Source organism: Oncorhynchus gorbuscha, unplaced genomic scaffold (assembly GCF_021184085.1).
Source record: "Oncorhynchus gorbuscha isolate QuinsamMale2020 ecotype Even-year unplaced genomic scaffold, OgorEven_v1.0 Un_scaffold_1002, whole genome shotgun sequence".
In the NCBI taxonomy this organism is placed as follows: domain Eukaryota; kingdom Metazoa; phylum Chordata; class Actinopteri; order Salmoniformes; family Salmonidae; genus Oncorhynchus; species Oncorhynchus gorbuscha.
Window position 1 is genome coordinate 160,001 of NW_025745919.1, and position 22,500 is coordinate 182,500.

At 48.8% G+C, this 22,500-nt stretch overlaps 1 protein-coding gene across 1 annotated transcript in view; it reads right to left on the reverse strand.

Annotated features, from left to right (window-relative positions):
• The window catches only part of LOC124020945 (fibrillin-1-like), a 201,152-nt gene that overhangs the window by 125,606 nt on the left and 53,046 nt on the right, over positions 1-22,500 (reverse strand). The window contains 12 exon segments of the mRNA XM_046336257.1: positions 2,965-3,093; positions 3,261-3,386; positions 6,301-6,528; positions 6,706-6,831; positions 7,975-8,025; positions 10,509-10,646; positions 10,777-10,896; positions 11,219-11,344; positions 11,764-11,889; positions 13,993-14,046; positions 17,021-17,173; positions 20,309-20,431. Coding sequence (XP_046192213.1) covers positions 2,965-3,093; positions 3,261-3,386; positions 6,301-6,528; positions 6,706-6,831; positions 7,975-8,025; positions 10,509-10,646; positions 10,777-10,896; positions 11,219-11,344; positions 11,764-11,889; positions 13,993-14,046; positions 17,021-17,173; positions 20,309-20,431 — 1,500 coding nt within the window.

Sequence of the window (22,500 nt, forward strand, 5' to 3'; positions counted from 1 at the left end):
TGCAGGTGTGTCCAGGTGTGTCCAGGTATGTCCCGGTGTGTCCAGGTGTATCCAGGTGTGTTAAGGTGTATATCCGGGTGTGTTAAGGTGTGTGAAAGTGTGTGCAGGTGTGTCCAGGTGTATGCAGGTGTGTCCAGGTGTGTGCAGGTGTGTCCCTGTGTGTCCAGGTGTGTCCAGGTATGTCCCGGTGTGTCCAGGTGTGACCAGGTGTGTCCAGGTATGTCCAGGTGTGTCCAGGTGTGTCCAGGTGTGTCCAGGTATGTCCAGGTGTGTCCAGGTATGTCCCGGTGTGTCCAGGTGTGACCAGGTGTGTCCCGGTGTGTCCAGGTGTGTCCAGGTGTGTGCAGGTGTGTCCAGGTGTGTCCAGGTATGTCCCGGTGTGTCCAGGTGTGTCCAGGTGTGTGCAGGTGTGTTAAGGTGTATCCAGGTGTGTTAAGGTGTATCCAGGTGTGTGCAGGTGTGTTAAGGTGTATCCAGGTGTGTTAAGGTGTATCCAGGTGTGTGCAGGTGTGTTAAGGTGTATCTAGGTGTGTGCAGGTGTGTTAAGGTGTATCCAGGTGTGTGCAGGTGTGTTAAGGTGTATCCAGGTGTGTGCAGGTGTGTTAAGGTGTATCCAGGTGTGTGCAGGTGTGTTAATGTGTATCCAGGTGTGTGCAGTTGTGTTAAGGTGTATCCAGGTGTGTTAAGGTGTATCCAGGTGTGTTAAGGTGTATGCAGGTGTGTTAAGGTGTATCCAGGTGTGTTAAGGTGTATCCAGGTGTGTGCAGGTGTGTTAAGGTGTATCCAGGTGTGTTAAGGTGTATCCAGGTGTGTGTATCCAGGTGTGTTAAGGTGTATCCAGGTGTGTGCAGGTGTGTTAAGGTGTATCCAGGTGTGTGCAGGTGTGTTAAGGTGTATCCAGGTGTGTGCAGGTGTGTTAAGGTGTATCCAGGTGTGTGCAGGTGTGTTAAGGTGTATCCAGGTGTGTTAAGGTGTATCCAGGTGTGTTAAGGTGTATCCAGGTGTGTTAAGGTGTATCCAGGTGTGTGCAGGTGTGTTAAGGTGTATCCAGGTGTGTTAAGGTGTATGCAGGTGTATCCAGGTGTGTTAAGGTGTATCCAGGTGTATCCAGGTGTGTTAAGGTGTATCCAGGTGTGTTAAGGTGTATCCAGGTGTGTTAAGGTGTATCCAGGTGTGTGCAGGTGTGTTAAGGTGTATCCAGGTGTGTTAAGGTGTATCCAGGTGTGTTAAGGTGTATCCAGGTGTGTTAAGGTGTATCCAGGTGTGTGCAGGTGTGTTAAGGTGTATCCAGGTGTGTGCAGGTGTGTTAATGTGTATCCAGGTGTGTGCAGGTGTGTTAAGGTGTATCCAGGTGTGTTAAGGTGTATCCAGGTGTGTGCAGTTGTGTTAAGGTGTATCCAGGTGTGTTAAGGTGTATCCAGGTGTGTTAAGGTGTATGCAGGTGTGTTAAGGTGTATCCAGGTGTGTTAAGGTGTATCCAGGTGTGTGCAGGTGTGTTAAGGTGTATCCAGGTGTGTTAAGGTGTATCCAGGTGTGTTAAGGTGTATCCAGGTGTGTTAAGGTGTATCCAGGTGTGTGCAGGTGTGTTAAGGTGTATCCAGGTGTGTGCAGGTGTGTTAAGGTGTATCCAGGTGTGTGCAGGTGTGTTAAGGTGTATCCAGGTGTGTGCAGGTGTGTTAAGGTGTATCCAGGTGTGTTAAGGTGTATCCAGGTGTGTTAAGGTGTATCCAGGTGTGTTAAGGTGTATCCAGGTGTGTTAAGGTGTATCCAGGTGTGTTAAGGTGTATCCAGGTGTGTTAAGGTGTATCCAGGTGTGTTAAGGTGTATCCAGGTGTGTGCAGGTGTGTTAAGGTGTATCCAGGTGTGTTAAGGTGTATGCAGGTGTATCCAGGTGTGTTAAGGTGTATCCAGGTGTGTTAAGGTGTATCCAGGTGTGTTAAGGTGTATCCAGGTGTGTGCAGGTGTGTTAAGGTGTATCCAGGTGTGTTAAGGTGTATCCAGGTGTGTTAAGGTGTATCCAGGTGTGTGCAGGTGTGTTAAGGTGTATCCAGGTGTGTGCAGGTGTGTTAATGTGTATCCAGGTGTGTGCAGGTGTGTTAAGGTGTATCCAGGTGTGTTAAGGTGTATCCAGGTGTGTGCAGGTGTGTTAAGGTGTATCCAGGTGTGTGCAGGTGTGTTAAGGTGTATCCAGGTGTGTGCAGGTGTGTTAAGGTGTATCCAGGTGTGTTAAGGTGTATCCAGGTGTGTTAAGGTGTATCCAGGTGTGTTAAGGTGTATCCAGGTGTGTGCAGGTGTGTTAAGGTGTATCCAGGTGTGTTAAGGTGTATGCAGGTGTATCCAGGTGTGTTAAGCTGTATCCAGGTGTGTTAAGGTGTATACAGGTGTGTTAAGGTGTATCCAGGTGTGTGCAGGTGTGTTAAGGTGTATCCAGGTGTGTTAAGGTGTATCCATGTGTGTGCAGGTGTGTTAAGGTGTATCCAGGTGTGTGCAGGTGTGTTAAGGTGTATCCAGGTGTGTGCAGGTGTGTTAAGGTGTATCCAGGTGTGTTAAGGTGTATCCAGGTGTGTGCAGGTGTGTTAAGGTGTATCCAGGTGTGTTAAGGTGTATGCAGGTGTGTGCAAGTGTGTCCAGGTGTGTGCAGGTGTGTCCAGGTGTGTGCAGGTGTGTCCAGGTGTGTTAAGGTGTATGCAGGTGTGTGCAAGTGTGTTAAGGTGTATCCAGGTGTGTTAAGGTGTATCCAGGTGTGTGCAGGTGTGTTAAGGTGTATCCAGGTGTGTTAAGGTGTATCCAGGTGTGTTAAGGTGTATGCAGGTGTGTGCAAGTGTGTCCAGGTGTGTGCAGGTGTGTCCAGGTGTGTGCAGGTGTGTCCAGGTGTGTGCAGGTGTGTCCAGGTGTGTTAAGGTGTGTGCAGGTGTGTCCAGGTATGTCCCGGTGTGTTCAGGTGTGTTTAGGTCCTCTACTCACCCATGCAGTTTTTCATCATCATGAAGCCGCTTTCGTAACCTTCAAAACATTCGCACTCGAAGTCCCCACCTGTGTTCACACACGTGCCCTGACCACACAGGTCTGGAGAGATACGGCATTCATCGATGTCTGAAAGGAGAAACACCCACATCACAGTTTCCAAAAACACATTAAGAGACATTGCATTGTGAGTAATGTAGTATTTCTGACGCGCTGTTTTGCCATATACTATCTTGTGTGTCTGAAAGTTTTAGACGGAGCTCTAGATGTATGCTCTGTATGAGCTGTAGACTGACCTGTACAGTTCCTCTCATCAGAGTCCAGAGCGAAGCCGTTGTCACAGCGACAACGGAAACTACCGATGGTGTTCCTACACTTCCCATTGGAGCACAAGCTGTGGATCATCTTACACTCGTTTATATCTAAGAAAGTGGGAGGTAAGGAGGGATGGAGAGATAGAGAGAGAGATAGAGAGAAAAATAGAGAGAGAGAAGGACTTATTATATATTTTACTTGCTTTGGCAATGTAAACATATGTTTCCCATAGCAATAAAGCCATTTGAATCGAATTGAGAGAGAGAGAGAGAGAGGGGAGGAGAGAGAGAGAGAGAGAGAGAGAGAGAGAGAGAGAGAGAGAGAGAGAGAGAGAGAGAGAGAGAGAGAGAGAGAGAGAGAGAGAGGTTACAGCAGGTTTTTGAGTTTGCTCACCTGTTATTTTGTTGTCATTTCCCCTAGATTTTGCTCGCCTGAAGTAGAGTATATTGTGATAAATTGCAGGCCACACTACTTGCCTAGAGAGGTTTCAGCAATACTTTTTTGCGGCTGTCTATTTACCACAACAGACAGATGCTGGCACTAAGACCACACTCAGTCAGCTGTATAAGGAAATAAGCAAACAGGAAACCACTCACCCAGAGGTGGCGCTCCTAGTGGCCGGAGACTTTAATGCAGAGAAACTGAAATCACTTCTACCAAATTTCCATCAACATGTTAAATGTGCAACCAGAGGGAAAACAATTCCAGATCACCTGTACTCCACACACAGAGACACGTACAAAGCTCTCCCTCGCCCTCCAATTGGTAAATCCGACCACAACTCTATCCTCCTGATTCCTGCTTACAAGCAAAAATTAAAGCAGGAAGCACCAGTGAATCGGTCTATAAAAAAGTGGTCAGATGAAGCAGATGCTAAATTACAGGACTGTTTTTCTCAGACTGGAACATGTTCCGGGATTCTTCCGATGGCATTGAGGAGCACACCACATCAGTCACTGGCTTTATCAATAAGTGCATCGAGGACGTCGTCCCCAGTGACTGTACGTACATACCCCAACCAGAAGCCATGGATTACAGGCAACCTTCGCACTGAGCTAAATGGTAGAGCTGCCGCTTTCAAGGTGCGGGACTCTAACCCGGAAGCTTACAAGAATGCCCTGCGACGAACCATCAAATAGGCAAAGCGTCAATACAGGGCTAAGATTGAATCATACTACACCGGCTCCGATGCTCGTCTTATGTGGCAGGGCCTGCAAACTAATACCGACTACAAAGGGAAGCACAGCTGCGAGCTGCCCAGTGACACGAGCCTACCAGACGAGCTAAATCACGTCTATGCTCGCTTCAAGGCAAGCAACACCGAGGCATGCATGAGAGCATCAGCTGTTCCGGACGACTGTGTGATCACGCTCTCCGTAGCCGACGTGAGTAAGACCTTTAAACAGGTCAACATACACAAGGCTGCGGAGCCAGATGGATTACAAGGACGTGTGCTCTGGGCATGTGCTGACCAATTGGCAGGTGTCTTCACTGACATTTTCAACATGTCCCTGACTGAGTCTGTAATACCAACATGTTCAAGCAGACCACCATAGTTACTGTGCCCAAGATCACAAAGGCAACCTGCCTAAATGACTACATACGCGTAGCACTCACGTCCGTAGCCACAAAGTGCTTTGAAAGGTTGGTAATGGCTTACATCAACACAATTATCCCAGAAACCCTAGACCCACTCCAATTTGCATACCGCCCAAACAGATCCACAGATGATGCAATCTCTATTGCACTCCACACTGCCATATCCCATCTGGACAAAAGGAACACCTATGTGAGAATGCTATTCATTGACTACAGCTCAGCGTTCAACACTATGGTACCCTCAAAGCTCATCACTAAGCTAAGAGTCCTGGGACTAAACACCTCCCTCTGCAACTGGATCCTGGACTTCCTGACGGGCCGCCCCCAGGTGGTGAGGGAAGGTAGCAACACATCTGCCACACTGATCCTCAACACTGGAGCTCTCCATGGGTGCGTGCTCAGTCCCCTCCTGTACTCCCTGTTCACCCATGACTATATGGCAAGGCACGACTCCAACACCATCATTAAGTTTGCAGATGACACAAAAGTGGTAGGCCTGATCACCAACAACGACGAGACAGCCTATAGTGGAGGAGGTCAGAGACCTGGCCGGGTGGTGCCAGAATAACAACCTATCCCTCAACGTAACCAAGACTAAGGAGATTATTGTGGACTACAGGAAAAGGAGGGCCGAGCACACCCCCGTTCTCATCGACGGGACTCTAGTGGAGCAGGTTGAGAGCTTCAAGTTCCTTGGTGTCCACATCAACAACAAACTAGAATGGTCCAAACAGACCAAGACAGTCGTGAAGAGGGCATAACAAAGCCTATTCCCCCTCAGGAAACTAAAAAGTTTTGGCATGGGTCCTGAGATCCTCAAAAAGTTCTACAGCTGCAACATCGAGAGCATTGTGACTGGTTGCATCACTGCCTGGTATGGCAATTGCTCGGCCTCTGACCGCAAGGGTAGTGCGTACAGCCCAGTACATCACTGGTGCTAAACTGCCTGCCATCCAGGACCTCTACCCCAAGCGGTGTCAGAGGAAGGCCCTAAAAATAGTCAAAGACCCCAGCTACCCCAGTCATAGACTGTTCTCTCTACTCAACAGTTTATACGCCCAAGCCATAAGACTCCTGAACGGGTAATCAAATGGCTACCTGTACTATTTGCATTGTATGCCCCCTTGAGGAAGGACCTGAAGGAATATAGAAGGTAGGGGAGGGGACTAGGTTTGAAATGGAACGTATCCGGCCAACCTTTGAGGAAGGACCTGAAGGAATATAGAAGGTAGGGGAAGGGACTAGGTTTGAAATGGAACGTATCCGGCCAACCTTTGAGGAAGGACCTGAAGGAATATAGAAGGTAGGGGAAGGGACTAGGTTTGAAATGGAACATATCCGGCCAACCTTTGAGGAAGGACCTGAAGGAATATAGAAGGTAGGGGAAGGGACTAGGTTTGAAATGGAACGTATCCGGCCAACCTTTGAGGAAGGGCCGTCCATTCATGAAGTCTCCTCTGTTTGCGAAGCCGGGTCCTCTGGGACAGAGCTGGCTGTACTCCTGAGAGCCTTTCTCCGGACACTCGTCACATTCCGGGCCCCAGGCCACACCCACCGAGCAGCAGCACGCGTCCACACGGTGACGACCCGGGATAGGGGCTCCACAACGCTCATCCTCGTGGCTCAGATAACACTGCTCTGTACGCAGGTCTGCAGGGGGGAAACATACGATAACACCGTAAAGGATCATCAGTTTTACAAAATGTAGTACATCTGGAAATGAAAGGCAATGACCCCATTTTGAATCGTATAATTCTTGTGGAGTACACAACAGTGTAATGGACTACAGTACCCATTAGCGTAGTGCTTGTGGACTACAGTACCCACCTATACATGTTCGTCCGGTGGCGTCGACGGTCATCCCAGAGGGACACTGGCAGATGAAGGAACCCACGGTGTTCACACACTTCCCATTGATACACACCCCCGGAAACACCTCACACTCATTAACATCTACAGGTGGAGAGAGAACACACAACCTAACAACATCACAACACTAGAAACACAACAGACACACATACTAGAGCCTGTTATCAACAACAGAATAATACAAGGTTAAGTGAACTAACAGAACTATGTATTGTCCATGAGAACTATGATAAAATCATTGCGTTGGGTGATTTTAATATTCATGTTGACAAAGAGACTGACTCCAAGGCCATTGCATTTATGAATGTTTTGAGCTCTATATACTTTATCCAATAAGACAATTAGAAAGACCAGGTAAAAAATCTAGGGGTTATTTTAGATTCTGAACTCAATTTTGAATCACATACTGGGAATGTGACCAAAATAGCTTTAAACCACCTGAGGAACATTGCCAAGATGCCGTCGTTTCTACAGAGACTCATCCATGCTTTTATTACAAGCAGGCTTGACTACTGTAATGCTCTCCTTTCTGGTCTACCCAAGAAAGCCATTGGTCAACTGCAAAACATACAGAATGCTGCAGCACGGGTACTGACCAAGACCAGACGGAGAACACATTACACCGGTTTTAAGGTCTCTGCACTGGCTGCCTGTGAGTAATATAATTCATTTTAAGATTCTTCTATTGGTTTATAAATCAATCCACGATTGTGCACCCCAATACATGTCAGACATGCTTTTAAGTTATGTACCCAGTAAGTCCCTCCGGTCCTCTGGCACTGGCCTTTTAACTATCCCAAAGCCAAAGACCAAGAGGCATGGAGAGGCAGCATTTAGTTATTATCCCCCAGCTTCTGGATTAGCCTGCCAGAGAACCTGAGGGGGGCCGAAACTGTAGACATCTTTTGAAAACACACATTTTTAGCTTTGCCATTCCTTAGGGTGCTTTTTAGTTTTTATTGTTATTCTTTAGTTTTTGTTTGTTGTGTAGTAAATATTTCCATTTTTGTTTTGTTTGTTTTGTCTTGTGAAGAACATTGTGTTGCATTTCATGTCTGAAATGTGCTGTGTAAATAAAGCGTCATTTGATACATGCCAACGCAAACAATCAATGCAGAAAACTGTATTATAACCCATTTTTGAAATCCAACACTGGATTTGAGGGAACATGTGTATTTGCTCAGTGAAAGATGTGTCTTGTCGGAGTCCTTCTCCAGGTGGCATTACCTTCACAGATGGTCCCTCTGCCTCTAGCATAACCCTTAGTGCAGAAATGATCTGAAAGAGGAGGAGGAAGAGAGAACAAGACATATTCAAATACCTCCACATTATGTGAGACCCTGACCTAAAGGCTTTCATGTGTAATAGATCTGGTCATGACCTGACCGGGAAAAACTCCTGGCCCCAGTTATAGGATCATTCACACTTGGTACAGAGGCCTAGCTAATAATTCTACCTAGCTACAGTACAGGTTCTAATTCTCACCTAGTTACAGTACAGGTTATAATTCTACCTAGCTACACTACAGGTTGTATTTCTACCTAGCTACAGTACAGGTTCTAATTATCACCTAGCTACAGTACAGGTTCTAATTCTCACCTAGCTACAGTACAGGTTCTAATTCTCACCTAGTTACAGTACAGGTTCTAATTCTCACCTAGCTACAGTACAGGTTCTAATTCTCACCTAGCTACAGTACAGGTTCTAATTCTCACCTAGTTACAGTACAGGTTCTAATTCTACCTAGCTACACTACAGGTTCTAATTCTCACCTAGCTACAGTACAGGTTCTAATTCTCACCTAGCTACAGTACAGGTTCTAATTCTCACCTAGTTACAGTACAGGTTATAATTCTACCTAGCTACACTACAGGTTGTATTTCTACCTAGCTACAGTACAGGTTCTAATTCTCACCTAGCTACAGTACAGGTTCTAATTCTCACCTAGCTACAGTACAGGTTCTAATTCTCACCTAGCTACAGTACAGGTTCTAATTCTCACCTAGCTACAGTACAGGTTCTAATTCTCACCTAGCTACAGTACAGGTTCTAATTCTCACCTAGCTACAGTACAGGTTCTAATTCTCACCTAGCTACAGTACAGGTTTTAATTCTCACCTAGCTACAGTACAGGTTGTAATTATCACCTAGCTACAGTACAGGTTCTAATTCTCACCTAGCTACAGTACAGGTTCTAATTCTCACCTAGCTACAGTACAGGTTCTAATTCTCACCTAGCTACGGTGCAGATTCTAACACTCACCTTGCTACAGTACAGGTTCTAACCCTCACCTAGCTACAGTACAGGTTCTAATTCTCACCTAGCTACAGTACAGGTTCTAATTCTCACCTAGCTACAGTACAGGTTCTAACCCTCACATAGCTACAGTACAGGTTCTAATTCTCACCTAGCTACAGTACAGGTTATAATACTCACCTAGTTACAGTACAGGTTCTAACCCTCACCTAGCTACAGTAGTACAGGTTATAATTCTCACCTAGCTACAGTGCAGATTCTAACCCTCACCTTGCTACAGTACAGGTTCTAACCCTCACCTAGCTACAGTACAGGTTCTAACCCTCAACTAGCTACAGTACAGGTTCTAATTCTCACCTAGTTACAGTACAGGTTCTAATTCTCACCTAGCTACAGTACAAATTCTAACCCTCACATAGCTACAGTACAGGTTATAATTCTCACCTAGCTACAGTACAGGTTCTAATTCTCACCTAGCTACAGTACAGGTTCTAATTCTCACCTAGCTACAGTACAGGTTCCAACCCTCACCTAGCTACAGTACAGGTTCTAATTCTCACCTAGTTACAGTAAAGGTTCTAATTCTCACCTAGCTACAGTACAGGGTCTAACCCTCACCTAGCTACAGTACAGGTTCTAATTCTCACCTAGTTACAGTACAGGTTCTAATTCTCACCTAGCTACAGTACAGGTTCTAACCCTCACCTAGCTACAATACAGGTTCTAACCCTCACATAGCTACAGTGCAGGTTCTAATTCTCACCTAGCTACAGTACAGGTTCTAACCCTCACCTAGCTACAGTACAGGTTCTAACCCTCACCTAGCTACAGTACAGGTTCTAATTCTCACCTAGCTACAGTACATGTTCTAATTCTCACCTGGTTCACACTAGGCACATGTTCCTCCCCAGGCCTCTCCCCAGAGAAGGGCTATAGGTTAAATAGGTTCTATAAGTTCTAGAAGTTCCATATGGTTCTATATGGTTCTGTAGGTTCCCACTAACCTGGTTCACAATTGGCACAGGGACTTCCCCAGGCCTCTCCCCAGAGAAGGGCTACAGGTTAAATAGGTTCTATAAGTTCTAGATGTTCCATATGGTTCTATATAGTTCTGTAGGTTCCCACTAACCTGGTTCACACTTGGCACAGGGACTTCCCCAGGCCTCCCCCCAGAGAAGGGCTACAGGTTAAATAGGTTCTATAAGTTCTAGATGTTCCATATGGTTCTATATAGTTCTGTAGGTTCCCACTAACCTGGTTCACACTTGGCACAGGGACTTCCCCAGGCCTCTCCCCAGAGAAGGGCTACAGGTTAAATAGGTTCTATAAGTTCTAGATGTTCCATATGGTTCTATATAGTTCTGTAGGTTCCCACTAACCTGGTTCACACTTGGCACCGGGACTTCCCCAGGCCTCTCCCCAGAGAAGGGCTACAGGTTAAATAGGTTCTATAAGTTCTAGATGTTCCATATGGTTCTATATAGTTCTGTAGGTTCCCACTAACCTGGTTCACACTTGGCACAGGGACTTCCCCAGGCCTCTCCCAGTGTGGAGCAGCAGTGTGATTTCAGAGTGGCTCCGTTGATGTTGATCTCACAGCGTCCGTTAATCACCTTCAGCCAACATGTGCCTTTACTGGTCTCTACAGGGACAGGGAGAGGGAGGGCAGAGGACTGTACTAGTAAACATCATAACATTTCATAGCTGACATTTTAGCCCCTCAGATAGTAGTCCCCTAATCCTCTGGTCAAAAGTAACATCCTCTCACGTACCTATACACTGTGTTCCAGAGGCGTCCAGCGTGCTGCCTGCTGAGCAGAGACACACGTAGGACCCCGGGCTGTTCTTACAGTCCCCGTTCACACACGGCTTCGACTCACACTCATCAATGTCTGCAGGAGACAACACATATTCATCAATATCGACAAGAAACACACACACATCTATATGAATTAGAGGAGAAAGTAATCCACAAATCAATATCTACAGGAAGATGTGTTACCACGTCTTTCTTTCTACTCCTGACAAGCTTCTAACACGTCTTCTGTGTGACAGACTGACAGCAGGGCTGAGGGTCAACTCCATTTCAATTCCAGACAATTATGGAAGTACCTTGAAATTCCAATTCCAATTCTCTGAACTTTAAATGTGATTAAACCCAACCCTGACAGACAGACGGACAGACAGTAACTCGTCTGGGCCAGTGTATCTCACCTTCACAGACATCCGTCTCAGCGTGGAACAGGAAGCCGGTGGGACAGTTGCAGGTGAAACTACCTGGAGTGTTCCTGCACAGGCCGTTGTCACACAGTAACCTGTTCACTGCACACTCATCTATGTCTGAGAGGAGACAGATACACAGGCGGAGGTAATACCACAGAATGATATCTTAGAACTCATTTAATACGATCTCTAGGGTTATTCATCTACAGTATGTCTCGACAGACAGACAGACAGACAGACAGACAGACAGACAGACAGACAGACAGACAGACAGACAGACAGACAGACAGACAGACAGACAGACAGACAGACAGACAGACAGACAGACAGACAGACAGACAGACAGACAGACAGACAGACAGACAGACAGACAGACAGACAGACAGACAGACAGACAGACAGACAGACAGACAGACAGACAGACAGACAGACAGACAGACAGACAGACAGACAGACAGACAGACAGACAGACAGACAGACAGGGATAGCAACATTAGGATAACCCAGTCATTTTAAGGATACATCATGGGACTTACCAACACAGTGTTTTCCAGTGGTGTCCACCTCAAAGCCCATGTTACAGTTACACTTATAGGTCCTCAGCATGTTCTCACACACACCGTTCTGACAGATGTCTGGGTCCAGAGCACACTCATTGATATCTGGGAGAGATACACACACAAACACACAGGCACACAGGGTTAATATCTGGGAGAGATACACACACAAACACACAGGCACACAGGGTTAATATCTGGGAGAGATACACACACAAACACACAGGCACACAATGTTAATATATCTGGGAGAGATACACACACAAACACACAGGCACACAAGGTTAATATCTGGGAGAGATACACACACAAACACACAGGCACACAGGGTTAATATCTGGGAGAGATACACACACAAACACACAGGCACACAAGGTTAATATCTGGGAGAGATACACACACAAACACACAGGCACACAGGGTTAATATCTGGGAGAGATACACACACAAACACACAGGCACACAGGGTTAATATCTGGGAGAGATACACACACAAACACACAGGCACACAGGGTTAATATCTGGGAGAGATACACACACAAACACACAGGCACACAGGGTTAATATCTGGGAGAGATACACACACAAACACACAGGCACACAGGGTTAATATCTGGGAGAGATACACACACAAACACACAGGCACACAAGGTTAATATCTGGGAGAGATATACACACAAACACACAGGCACACAGGGTTAATATCTGGGAGAGATACACACACAAACACACAGGCACACAGGGTTAATATCTGGGAGAGATACACACACAAACACACAGGCACACAGGGTTAATATCTGGGAGAGATATACACACAAACACACAGGCACACAGGGTTAATATCTGGGAGAGATACACACACAAACACACAGGGTTAATATCTGGGAGAGATATACACACAGGCACACAAGGTTAATATCTGGGAGAGATACACACACAAACACACAGGCACACAAGGTTAATATCTGGGAGAGATACACACACAAACACACAGGCACACAAGGTTAATATCTGGGAGAGATACACACACAAACACACAGGGTTAATATCTGGGAGAGATACACACACAAACACACAGGCACACAAGGTTAATATCTGGGAGAGATACACACACAAACACACAGGGTTAATATCTGGGAGAGATACACACACAAACACACAGGCACACAAGGTTAATATCTGGGAGAGATACACACACAAACACACAGGGTTAATATCTGGGAGAGATATACACACAGGCACACAAGGTTAATATCTGGGAGAGATACACACACAAACACACAGGCACACAAGGTTAATATCTGGGAGAGATACACACACAAACACACAGGCACACAGGGTTAATATCTGGGAGAGATACACACACAAACACACAGGCACACAAGGTTAATATCTGGGAGAGATACACACACAAACACACAGGCACACAGGGTTAATATCTGGGAGAGATACACACACAAACACACAGGCACACAGGGTTAATATCTGGGAGAGATACACACACAAACACACAGGCACACAGGGTTAATATCTGGGAGAGATACACACACAAACACACAGGCACACAAGGTTAATATCTGGGAGAGATACACACACAAACACACAGGCACACAGGGTTAATATCTGGGAGAGATACACACACAAACACACAGGGTTAATATCTGGGAGAGATATACACACAGGCACACAAGGTTAATATCTGGGAGAGATATACACACAGGCACACAAGGTTAATATCTGGGAGAGATATACACACAGGCACACAAGGTTAATATCTGGGAGAGATACACACACAAACACACAGGCACACAGGGTTAATATCTGGGAGAGATACACACACAAACACACAGGGTTAATATCTGGGAGAGATATACACACAGGCACACAAGGTTAATATCTGGGAGAGATATACACACAGGCACACAAGGTTAATATCTGGGAGAGATATACACACAGGCACACAAGGTTAATATCTGGGAGAGATATACACACAGGCACACAAGGTTAATATCTGGGAGAGATATACACACAGGCACACAAGGTTAATATCTGGGAGAGATACACACACAAACACACAGGCACACAAGGTTAATATCTGGGAGAGATATACACACAGGCACACAGGGTTAATATCTGGGAGAGATATACACACAGGCACACAGGCACACAGGGTTAATATCTGGGAGAGATATTTTTTTTGATCGTTACCTCTGCCATCGCTGGTGGTTCCGGGGCCGTTACTACACAGGGCCAGGAACTCAGCTGCAAAACACACACACACACACACACACACACACACACACACACACACACACACACACACACACACACACACACACACACACACACACACACACACACACACACACACACACACACACACACACACACACACACACACACACACACACAGGGGTTAGTGAAACTACTAAACGAAATAACAGCGTTTTGTGAAAACATCACATTTGCCAACATCCAGAGATCTCAGAGCAAGTCATTTCATACCATGTTATTATCCATTTCAAAGTGCTTTCTCATTTGGTCTGGATATATATGAAATGAACCCTTAATGTGGTGGAACTTTGGCGTCTTTTTGATACAGACTTTAACAGGAAGAGCTAATGAGAAATGACTGGTTGTAGTGTTATTATGTGTGGCGAGGTGGAGGGGTGGAGGGGGATGGCAGTATGGAGGAGTGGGAGTGGAGGAGTGGAGGGGGTGGCAGGGTGGAGGAGTGGGGATGAGGTGTGGAGGAGTGGGGGTGGAGGAGTGGAGGGGTGTGGCAGGGTGGAGGAGTGGGGTAGAGGGGTGGAGGAGGTTGCAGGGTGGAGGAGTGGGGGTGGAGGAGTGGAGGGGTGGCAGGGTGGGGGTGGAGGAATGGACGTGGAGGAGTGGGGGAGAGGGGTGGAGGGGGTGGCAGGGTGGAGGAGTGGGGGAGAGGGGTGGAGGGGGTGGCAGAGTGGAGGAGGAGTGGGGGTGGAGGAGTGGAGGGGGTGGCAGGGTGGGGGTGGAGGAATGGAGGTGGAGGAGTGGGGGTGGAGGAGTGGGGGTGGAGGAGTGGAAGTGGAGGAGTAGGGGTGGAGGAGTGGAGGTGGAGGAGTGGGGGTGGAGGAGTGGAGGTGGAGGAGTGGGGGTGGAGGAGTGGAGGTGGAGGAGTAGGGGTGGAGGAGTGGAGGTGGAGGAGTGGGGGTGGAGGAGTGGAGGAGTGGGGGTGGAGGAGTGGAGGTGGAGGAGTGGAGATGGAGGAGTGGGGGTGGAGGAGTGGAGGTGGAGGAGTGGAGGTGGAGGAGTGTGGGTGGAGGAGTGGAGGTGGAGGAGTGGGGGTGGAGGAGTGGAGGTGGAGGAGTGGGGGTGGAGGAGTGGAGGTGGAGGAGTGGGGGTGAAGGTGGAGGAGTGGAGGTGGAGGAGGGTGGAGGAGTGGAGGTGGAGGAGTGGGGGTGGAGGAGTGGAGGTGGAGGTGGAGGGGGTGGAGGAGTGGAGGTGGAGGAGTAGGGGTGGAGGAGTGGAGGTGGAGGAGTGGGGGTGGAGGAGTGGAGGAGTGGGGGTGGAGGAGTGGGGGTGGAGGGTGGAGGAGTGGGGGTGGAGGAGTGGGGGTGGAGGAGTGGAGGAGTGGGGGTGGAGGAGTGGAGGTGGAGGAGTGGAGATGGAGGAGTGGGGGTGGAGGAGTGGAGGTGGAGGAGTGGAGGTGGAGGAGTGTGGGTGGAGGAGTGGAGGTGGAGGAGTGGGGGTGGAGGAGTGGAGGTGGAGGAGTGGGGGTGGAGGAGTGGAGGAGTGGGGGTGGAGGAGTGGAGGTGGAGGAGTGGAGATGGAGGAGTGGGGGTGGAGGAGTGGAGGTGGAGGAGTGGAGGTGGAGGAGTGTGGGTGGAGGAGTGGAGGTGGAGGAGTGGGGGTGGAGGAGTGGAGGTGGAGGAGTGGGGGTGGAGGAGTGGGGGTGGAGGAGTGGAGGTGGAGGAGTGGGGGTGAAGGTGGAGGAGTGGAGGTGGAGGAGTGGGGGTGAAGGTGGAGGAGTGGAGGTGGAGGGGGGTGGAGGAGTGGAGGTGGAGGAGTGGGGGTGGAGGAGTGGAGGAGTGGAGGTGGAAGAGTGGTGTTGGAGTCAGACAGTCAGACAGTCAGAGATTACAGGCCACAGCAGATGAAGACAACATCTCCTGTTTCTGTGGATTGAATCAGATGAAGAGTTGGATGGTTTATAGTCACCAACCATAGAACATCAGTGCATGGTAACGCTGTTACTTTGTCAGAACAGCCGTGAATATCAATCTCTGTAATCATGACTCAGACAGAGTGAATGTCAATCTCTGTAATCATGACTCAGACAGAGTGAATATCAATCTCTGTAATCATGACTCAGACAGAGTGAATGTCAATCTCTGTAATCATGACTCAGACAGAGTGAATGTCAATCTCTGTAATCATGACTCAGACAGAGTGAATATCAATCTCTGTAATCATGACTCAGACAGAGTGAATATCAATCTCTGTAATCATGACTCAGACAGAGTGAATATCAATCTCTGTAATCATGACTCAGACAGAGTGAATGTCAATCTCTGTAATCATGACTCAGACAGAGTGAATATCAATCTCTGTAGTCATGACTCAGACAGAGTGAATATCAATCTCTGTAATCATGACTCAGACAGAGTGAATGTCAAACTCTGTAGTCATGACTCAGACAGAGTGAATATCAATCTCTGTAATCATGACTCAGACAGAGTGAATGTCAATCTCTGTAATCATGACTCAGACAGAGTGAATGTCAATCTCTGTAATCATGACTCAGACAGAGGGAATGTCAATCTCTGTAATCATGACTCAGACAGAGTGAATATCAATCTCTGTAATCATGACTCAGACAGAGGGAATGTCAATCTCTGTAATCATGACTCAGACAGAGTGAATGTCAAACTGCAGACTCCATCTTGATGCCTCAAGAGTGTGTGTCCCTCATATCGCTCTGTCTGTTGGACATCAGCTGGTCTGTGGTATTACTAACGTTAGCTGGGATGCCAAAACACATCATCCACTTCACTCAGGACAACAGCATAAGTGGTGGCTATGTAGACCCAGTTTTGTGTGTGTGTGCATGTGTGTGTGTGTGTGTGTGTGTGTGTGTGTGTGTGTGTGTGTGTGTGTGTGTGTGTGTGTGTGTGTGTGTGTGTGTGTGTGTGTGTGTGTGTGTGTGTGTGTGTGTGTGTGTGTGTGTGTGTGTGCACGCGTGTGCGTGTGTGTGTACCTGAGTTTTGGGGTGGGCATGGTTGGCAGGACTCTCCAAAGGCGTACTCAACACTGGCACAGCAGCATTCTGACTTGGTCACGGCTCCGAAGAATGGCTTCACACACTGTCCCCGCTTGTATCCTCCAAAACAAGTGCTGCGCATATGTGTGTCTGGAATCAGGATACAGAGAAAACTATCAATCTCTTCTTCCCTCCATCCCTCTCTCCCTCCGTCCCTCCCTCCCTCTCTCCCCCCTCGCTCCCTCCCTCCCCTCCCCCTCCCCTCCGTCCCTCCCCTCCCTCGCTCCCTCCCTCCCTCCCCCCCTCCCTCCCTCCCTCCCTCCCTCCCTCCCTCCCTCCCTCCCTCCCTCCCTCCTCCCTCCCTCCCTCCCTTCCTCGCTCCCTCCCTCCCTCCTCCCTCCCTCCCTCCCTCGTTCAGACAAACAACAGTGAAACAAACAGGGTTGTGTATGGAAGGGATTGCAGTATTCCCCTGATCTGATATCATCCAGAAGGAATGCAGTCGACCCAAACTGTACACTTCCTGCCTGCCCACTCACATTGTGAAACCAGGAATATGGACCCAAACTGTACACTTCCTGCCTGCCCACTCACATTGTGAAACCAGGAATATGGACCCAAACTGTACACTTCCTGCCTGCCCACTCACATTGTGAAACCAGGAATATGGACCCAAACTGTACACTTCCTGCCTGCCCACTCACATTGTGAAACCAGGAATATGGACCCAAACTGTACACTTCCTGCCTGCCCACTCACATTGTGAAACCAGGAATATGGACCCAAACTGTACACTTCCTGCCTGCCCACTCACATTGTGAAACCAGGAATATGGACCCAAACTGTACACTTCCTGCCTGCCCACTCACATTGTGAAACCAGGAATATGGACCCAAACTGTACACTTCCTGCCTGCCCACTCACATTGTGAAACCAGGAATATGGACCCAAACTGTACACTTCCTGCCTGCCCACTCACATTGTGAAACCAGGAATATGGACCCAAACTGTACACTTCCTGCCTGCCCACTCACATTGTGAAACCAGGAATATGGACCCAAACTGTACACTTCCTGCCTGCCCACTCACATTGTGAAACCAGGAATATGGACCCAAACTGTACACTTCCTGCCTGCCCACTCACATTGTGAAACCAGGAATATGGACCCAAACTGTACACTTCCTGCCTGCCCACTCACATTGTGAAACCAGGAATATGGTCCCAAACTGTACACTTCCTGCCTGCCCACTCACATTGTGAAACCAGGAATATGGTCCCAAACTGTACACTTCCTGCCTGCCCACTCACATTGTGAAACCAGGAATATGGACCCAAACTGTACACTTCCTGCCTGCCCACTCACATTGTGAAACCAGGAATATGGTCCCAAACTGTACACTTCCTGCCTGCCCACTCACATTGTGAAACCAGGAATATGGACCCAAACTGTACACTTCCTGCCTGCCCACTCACATTGTGAAACCAGGAATATGGACCCAAACTGTACACTTCCTGCCTGCCCACTCACATTGTGAAACCAGGAATATGGACCCAAACTGTACACTTCCTGCCTGCCCACTCACATTGTGAAACCAGGAATATGGACCCAAACTGTACACTTCCTGCCTGCCCACTCACATTGTGAAACCAGGAATATGGACCCAAACTGTACACTTCCTGCCTGCCCACTCACATTGTGAAACCAGGAATATGGACCCAAACTGTACACTTCCTGCCTGCCCACTCACATTGTGAAACCAGGAATATGGTCCCAAACTGTACACTTCCTGCCTGCCCACTCACATTGTGAAACCAGGAATATGGACCCAAACTGTACACTTCCTGCCTGCCCACTCACATTGTGAAACCAGGAATATGGACCCAAACTGTACACTTCCTGCCTGCCCACTCACATTGTGAAACCAGGAATATGGTCCCAAACTGTACACTTCCTGCCTGCCCACTCACATTGTGAAACCAGGAATATGGTCCCAAACTGTACACTTCCTGCCTGCCCACTCACATTGTGAAACCAGGAATATGGTCCCAAACTGTACACTTCCTGCCTGCCCACTCACATTGTGAAACCAGGAATATGGTCCCAAACTGTACACTTCCTGCCTGCCCACTCACATTGTGAAACCAGGAATATGGACCCAAACTGTACACTTCCTGCCTGCCCACTCACATTGTGAAACCAGGAATATGGACCCAAACTGTACACTTCCTGCCTGCCCACTCACATTGTGAAACCAGGAATATGGACCCAAACTGTACACTTCCTGCCTGCCCACTCACATTGTGAAACCAGGAATATGGACCCAAACTGTACACTTCCTGCCTGCCCACTCACATTGTGAAACCAGGAATATGGACCCAAACTGTACACTTCCTGCCTGCCCACTCACATTGTGAAACCAGGAATATGGACCCAAACTGTACACTTCCTGCCTGCCCACTCACATTGTGAAACCAGGAATATGGTCCCAAACTGTACACTTCCTGCCTGCCCACTCACATTGTGAAACCAGGAATATGGTCCCAAACTGTACACTTCCTGCCTGCCCACTCACATTGTGAAACCAGGAATATGGACCCAAACTGTACACTTCCTGCCTGCCCACTCACATTGTGAAACCAGGAATATGGTCCCAAACTGTACACTTCCTGCCTGCCCACTCACATTGTGAAACCAGGAATATGGACCCAAACTGTACACTTCCTGCCTGCCCACTCACATTGTGAAACCAGGAATATGGACCCAAACTGTACACTTCCTGCCTGCCCACTCACATTGTGAAACCAGGAATATGGACCCAAACTGTACACTTCCTGCCTGCCCACTCACATTGTGAAACCAGGAATATGGACCCAAACTGTACACTTCCTGCCTGCCCACTCACATTGTGAAACCAGGAATATGGACCCAAACTGTACACTTCCTGCCTGCCCACTCACATTGTGAAACCAGGAATATGGACCCAAACTGTACACTTCCTGCCTGCCCACTCACATTGTGAAACCAGGAATATGGACCCAAACTGTACACTTCCTGCCTGCCCACTCACATTGTGAAACCAGGAATATGGACCCAAACTGTACACTTCCTGCCTGCCCACTCACATTGTGAAACCAGGAATATGGTCCCAAACCAATACTATGACCACACACTCTTAGAAAAAAAGGATTCCAAAAGGGAATTTGTGATTGATTAAACCAAATCAATCAATCAATAATAGATTGATCATAGATCAGATTCTAGATTCTAGAGAGGAGACACTCACCGACACAGACGCGGCCATCCAGACCCACGGCCAGACCAGCCATACACTCACACCTGAAGGACCCCTCCGTATTCACACAGTGGCCGTTCATACAGATCCCTGGAGTCTCACACTCATCAATGTCTGGGAGAGAGACAGAGGAGACAGGAGGAGAACAGGGGAGACAGGAGGAGAACAGGGGAGACAGGAGGAGAACAGGGGAGACAGGAGGAGAACAGAGGAGACAGGAGGGGAGAACAGAGGAGACAGGAGGAGAACAGGGGAGACATGAGGGGAAAACAGAGGAGACAGGAGGGGAGAACAGGGGAGACAGGAGGAGAACAGGGGAGACAGGAGGAGAACAGGGGAGACAGGAGGAGAACAGAGGAGACAGGAGGGGAGAACAGAGGAGACAGGAGGAGAACAGGGGAGACATGAGGGGAAAACAGAGGAGACAGGAGGGGAGAACAGGGGAGACAGGAGGAGAACAGAGGAGACAGGAGGGGAGAACAAGAGGAGACAGGAGGAGAACAGGGGAGACAGGAGGAGAACAGAGGAGACAGGAGGAGAACAGAGGAGACAGGAGGGGAGAACAGGGGAGACAGGAGGAGAACAGGGGAGACAGGAGGAGAACAGGGGAGACAGGAGGAGAACAGAGGAGACAGGAGGAGAACAGAGGAGACAGGAGGAGAACAGAGGAGACAGGAGGGGAGAACAGGGGAGACAGGAGGAGAACAGGGGAGACAGGAGGGGAAAACAGAGGAGACAGGAGGAGAACAGGGGAGACAGGAGGAGAACAGAGGAGACAGGAGGAGAACAGGGGAGACAGGAGGAGAACAGGGGAGACAGGAGGAGAAAAGGGGAGACAGGAGGAGAACAGGGGAGACAGGAGGAGAACAGGGGAGACAGGAGGAGAACAGGGGAGACAGGAGGAGAACAGGGGAGACAGGAGGAGAACAGAGGAGACAGGAGGGGAGAACAGAGGAGACAGGAGGAGAACAGGGGAGACATGAGGGGAAAACAGAGGAGACAGGAGGGGAGAACAGGGGAGACAGGAGGAGAACAGAGGAGACAGGAGGGGAGAACAAGAGGAGACAGGAGGAGAACGGGGGAGACAGGAGGAGAACAGAGGAGACAGGAGGAGAACAGAGGAGACAGGAGGGGAGAACAGGGGAGACAGGAGGAGAACAGGGGAGACAGGAGGAGAACAGGGGAGACAGGAGGAGAACAGAGGAGACAGGAGGAGAACAGAGGAGACAGGAGGAGAACAGAGGAGACAGGAGGGGAGAACAGGGGAGACAGGAGGAGAACAGGGGAGACAGGAGGAGAACAGAGGAGACAGGAGGAGAACAGGGGAGAACAAGAGGGGAGAACAGAGGAGACAGGAGGGGAGAACAGAGGAGACAGGAGGAGAACAGGGGAGACAGGAGGAGAACAGAGGAGACAGGAGGAGAACAGGGGAGACAGGAGGGGAGAACAGAGGAGACAGGAGGGGAGAACAGATGAGACAGGAGGAGAACAGAGGAGACAGGAGGAGAACAGGGGAGACAGGAGGGGAGAACAGAGGAGACAGGAGGAGAACAGGGGAGACAGGAGCGGAAAACAGAGGAGACAGGGGGGGAGAACAGGGGAGAGAGGAGGAGAACAGAGGAGACAGGAGGGGAGAACAAGAGGAGACAGGAGGAGAACAGGGGAGACAGGAGGAGAACAGAGGAGACAGGAGGAGAACAGGGGAGACAGGAGGGGAGAACAGAGGAGACAGGAGGGGAGAACAGAGGAGACAGGAGGAGAACAGAAGAGACAGGAGGGGAGAACAGAGGAGACAGGAGGAGAACAGGGGAGACAGGAGGAGAACAGAGGAGACAGGAGGGGAGAACAAGAGGAGACAGGAGGAGAACAGGGGAGACAGGAGGAGAACAGAGGAGACAGGAGGAGAACAGGGGAGACAGGAGGGGAGAACAGAGGAGACAGGAGGGGAGAACAGAGGAGACAGGAGGAGAACAGAGGAGACAGGAGGGGAGAACAGAGGAGACAGGAGGAGAACAGGGGAGACAGGAGGAGAACAGAGGAGACAGGGGGGGAGAACAGAGGAGACAGGAGGAGAACAGTGGATTTAACAGGTGACATCAATAAGGGATCATAGCTTTCACCTTGATTCACCTGGTCAGTCTATGTCGTGGAAAGAGCAGGTGTTCTTAATGTTTTGTACACTC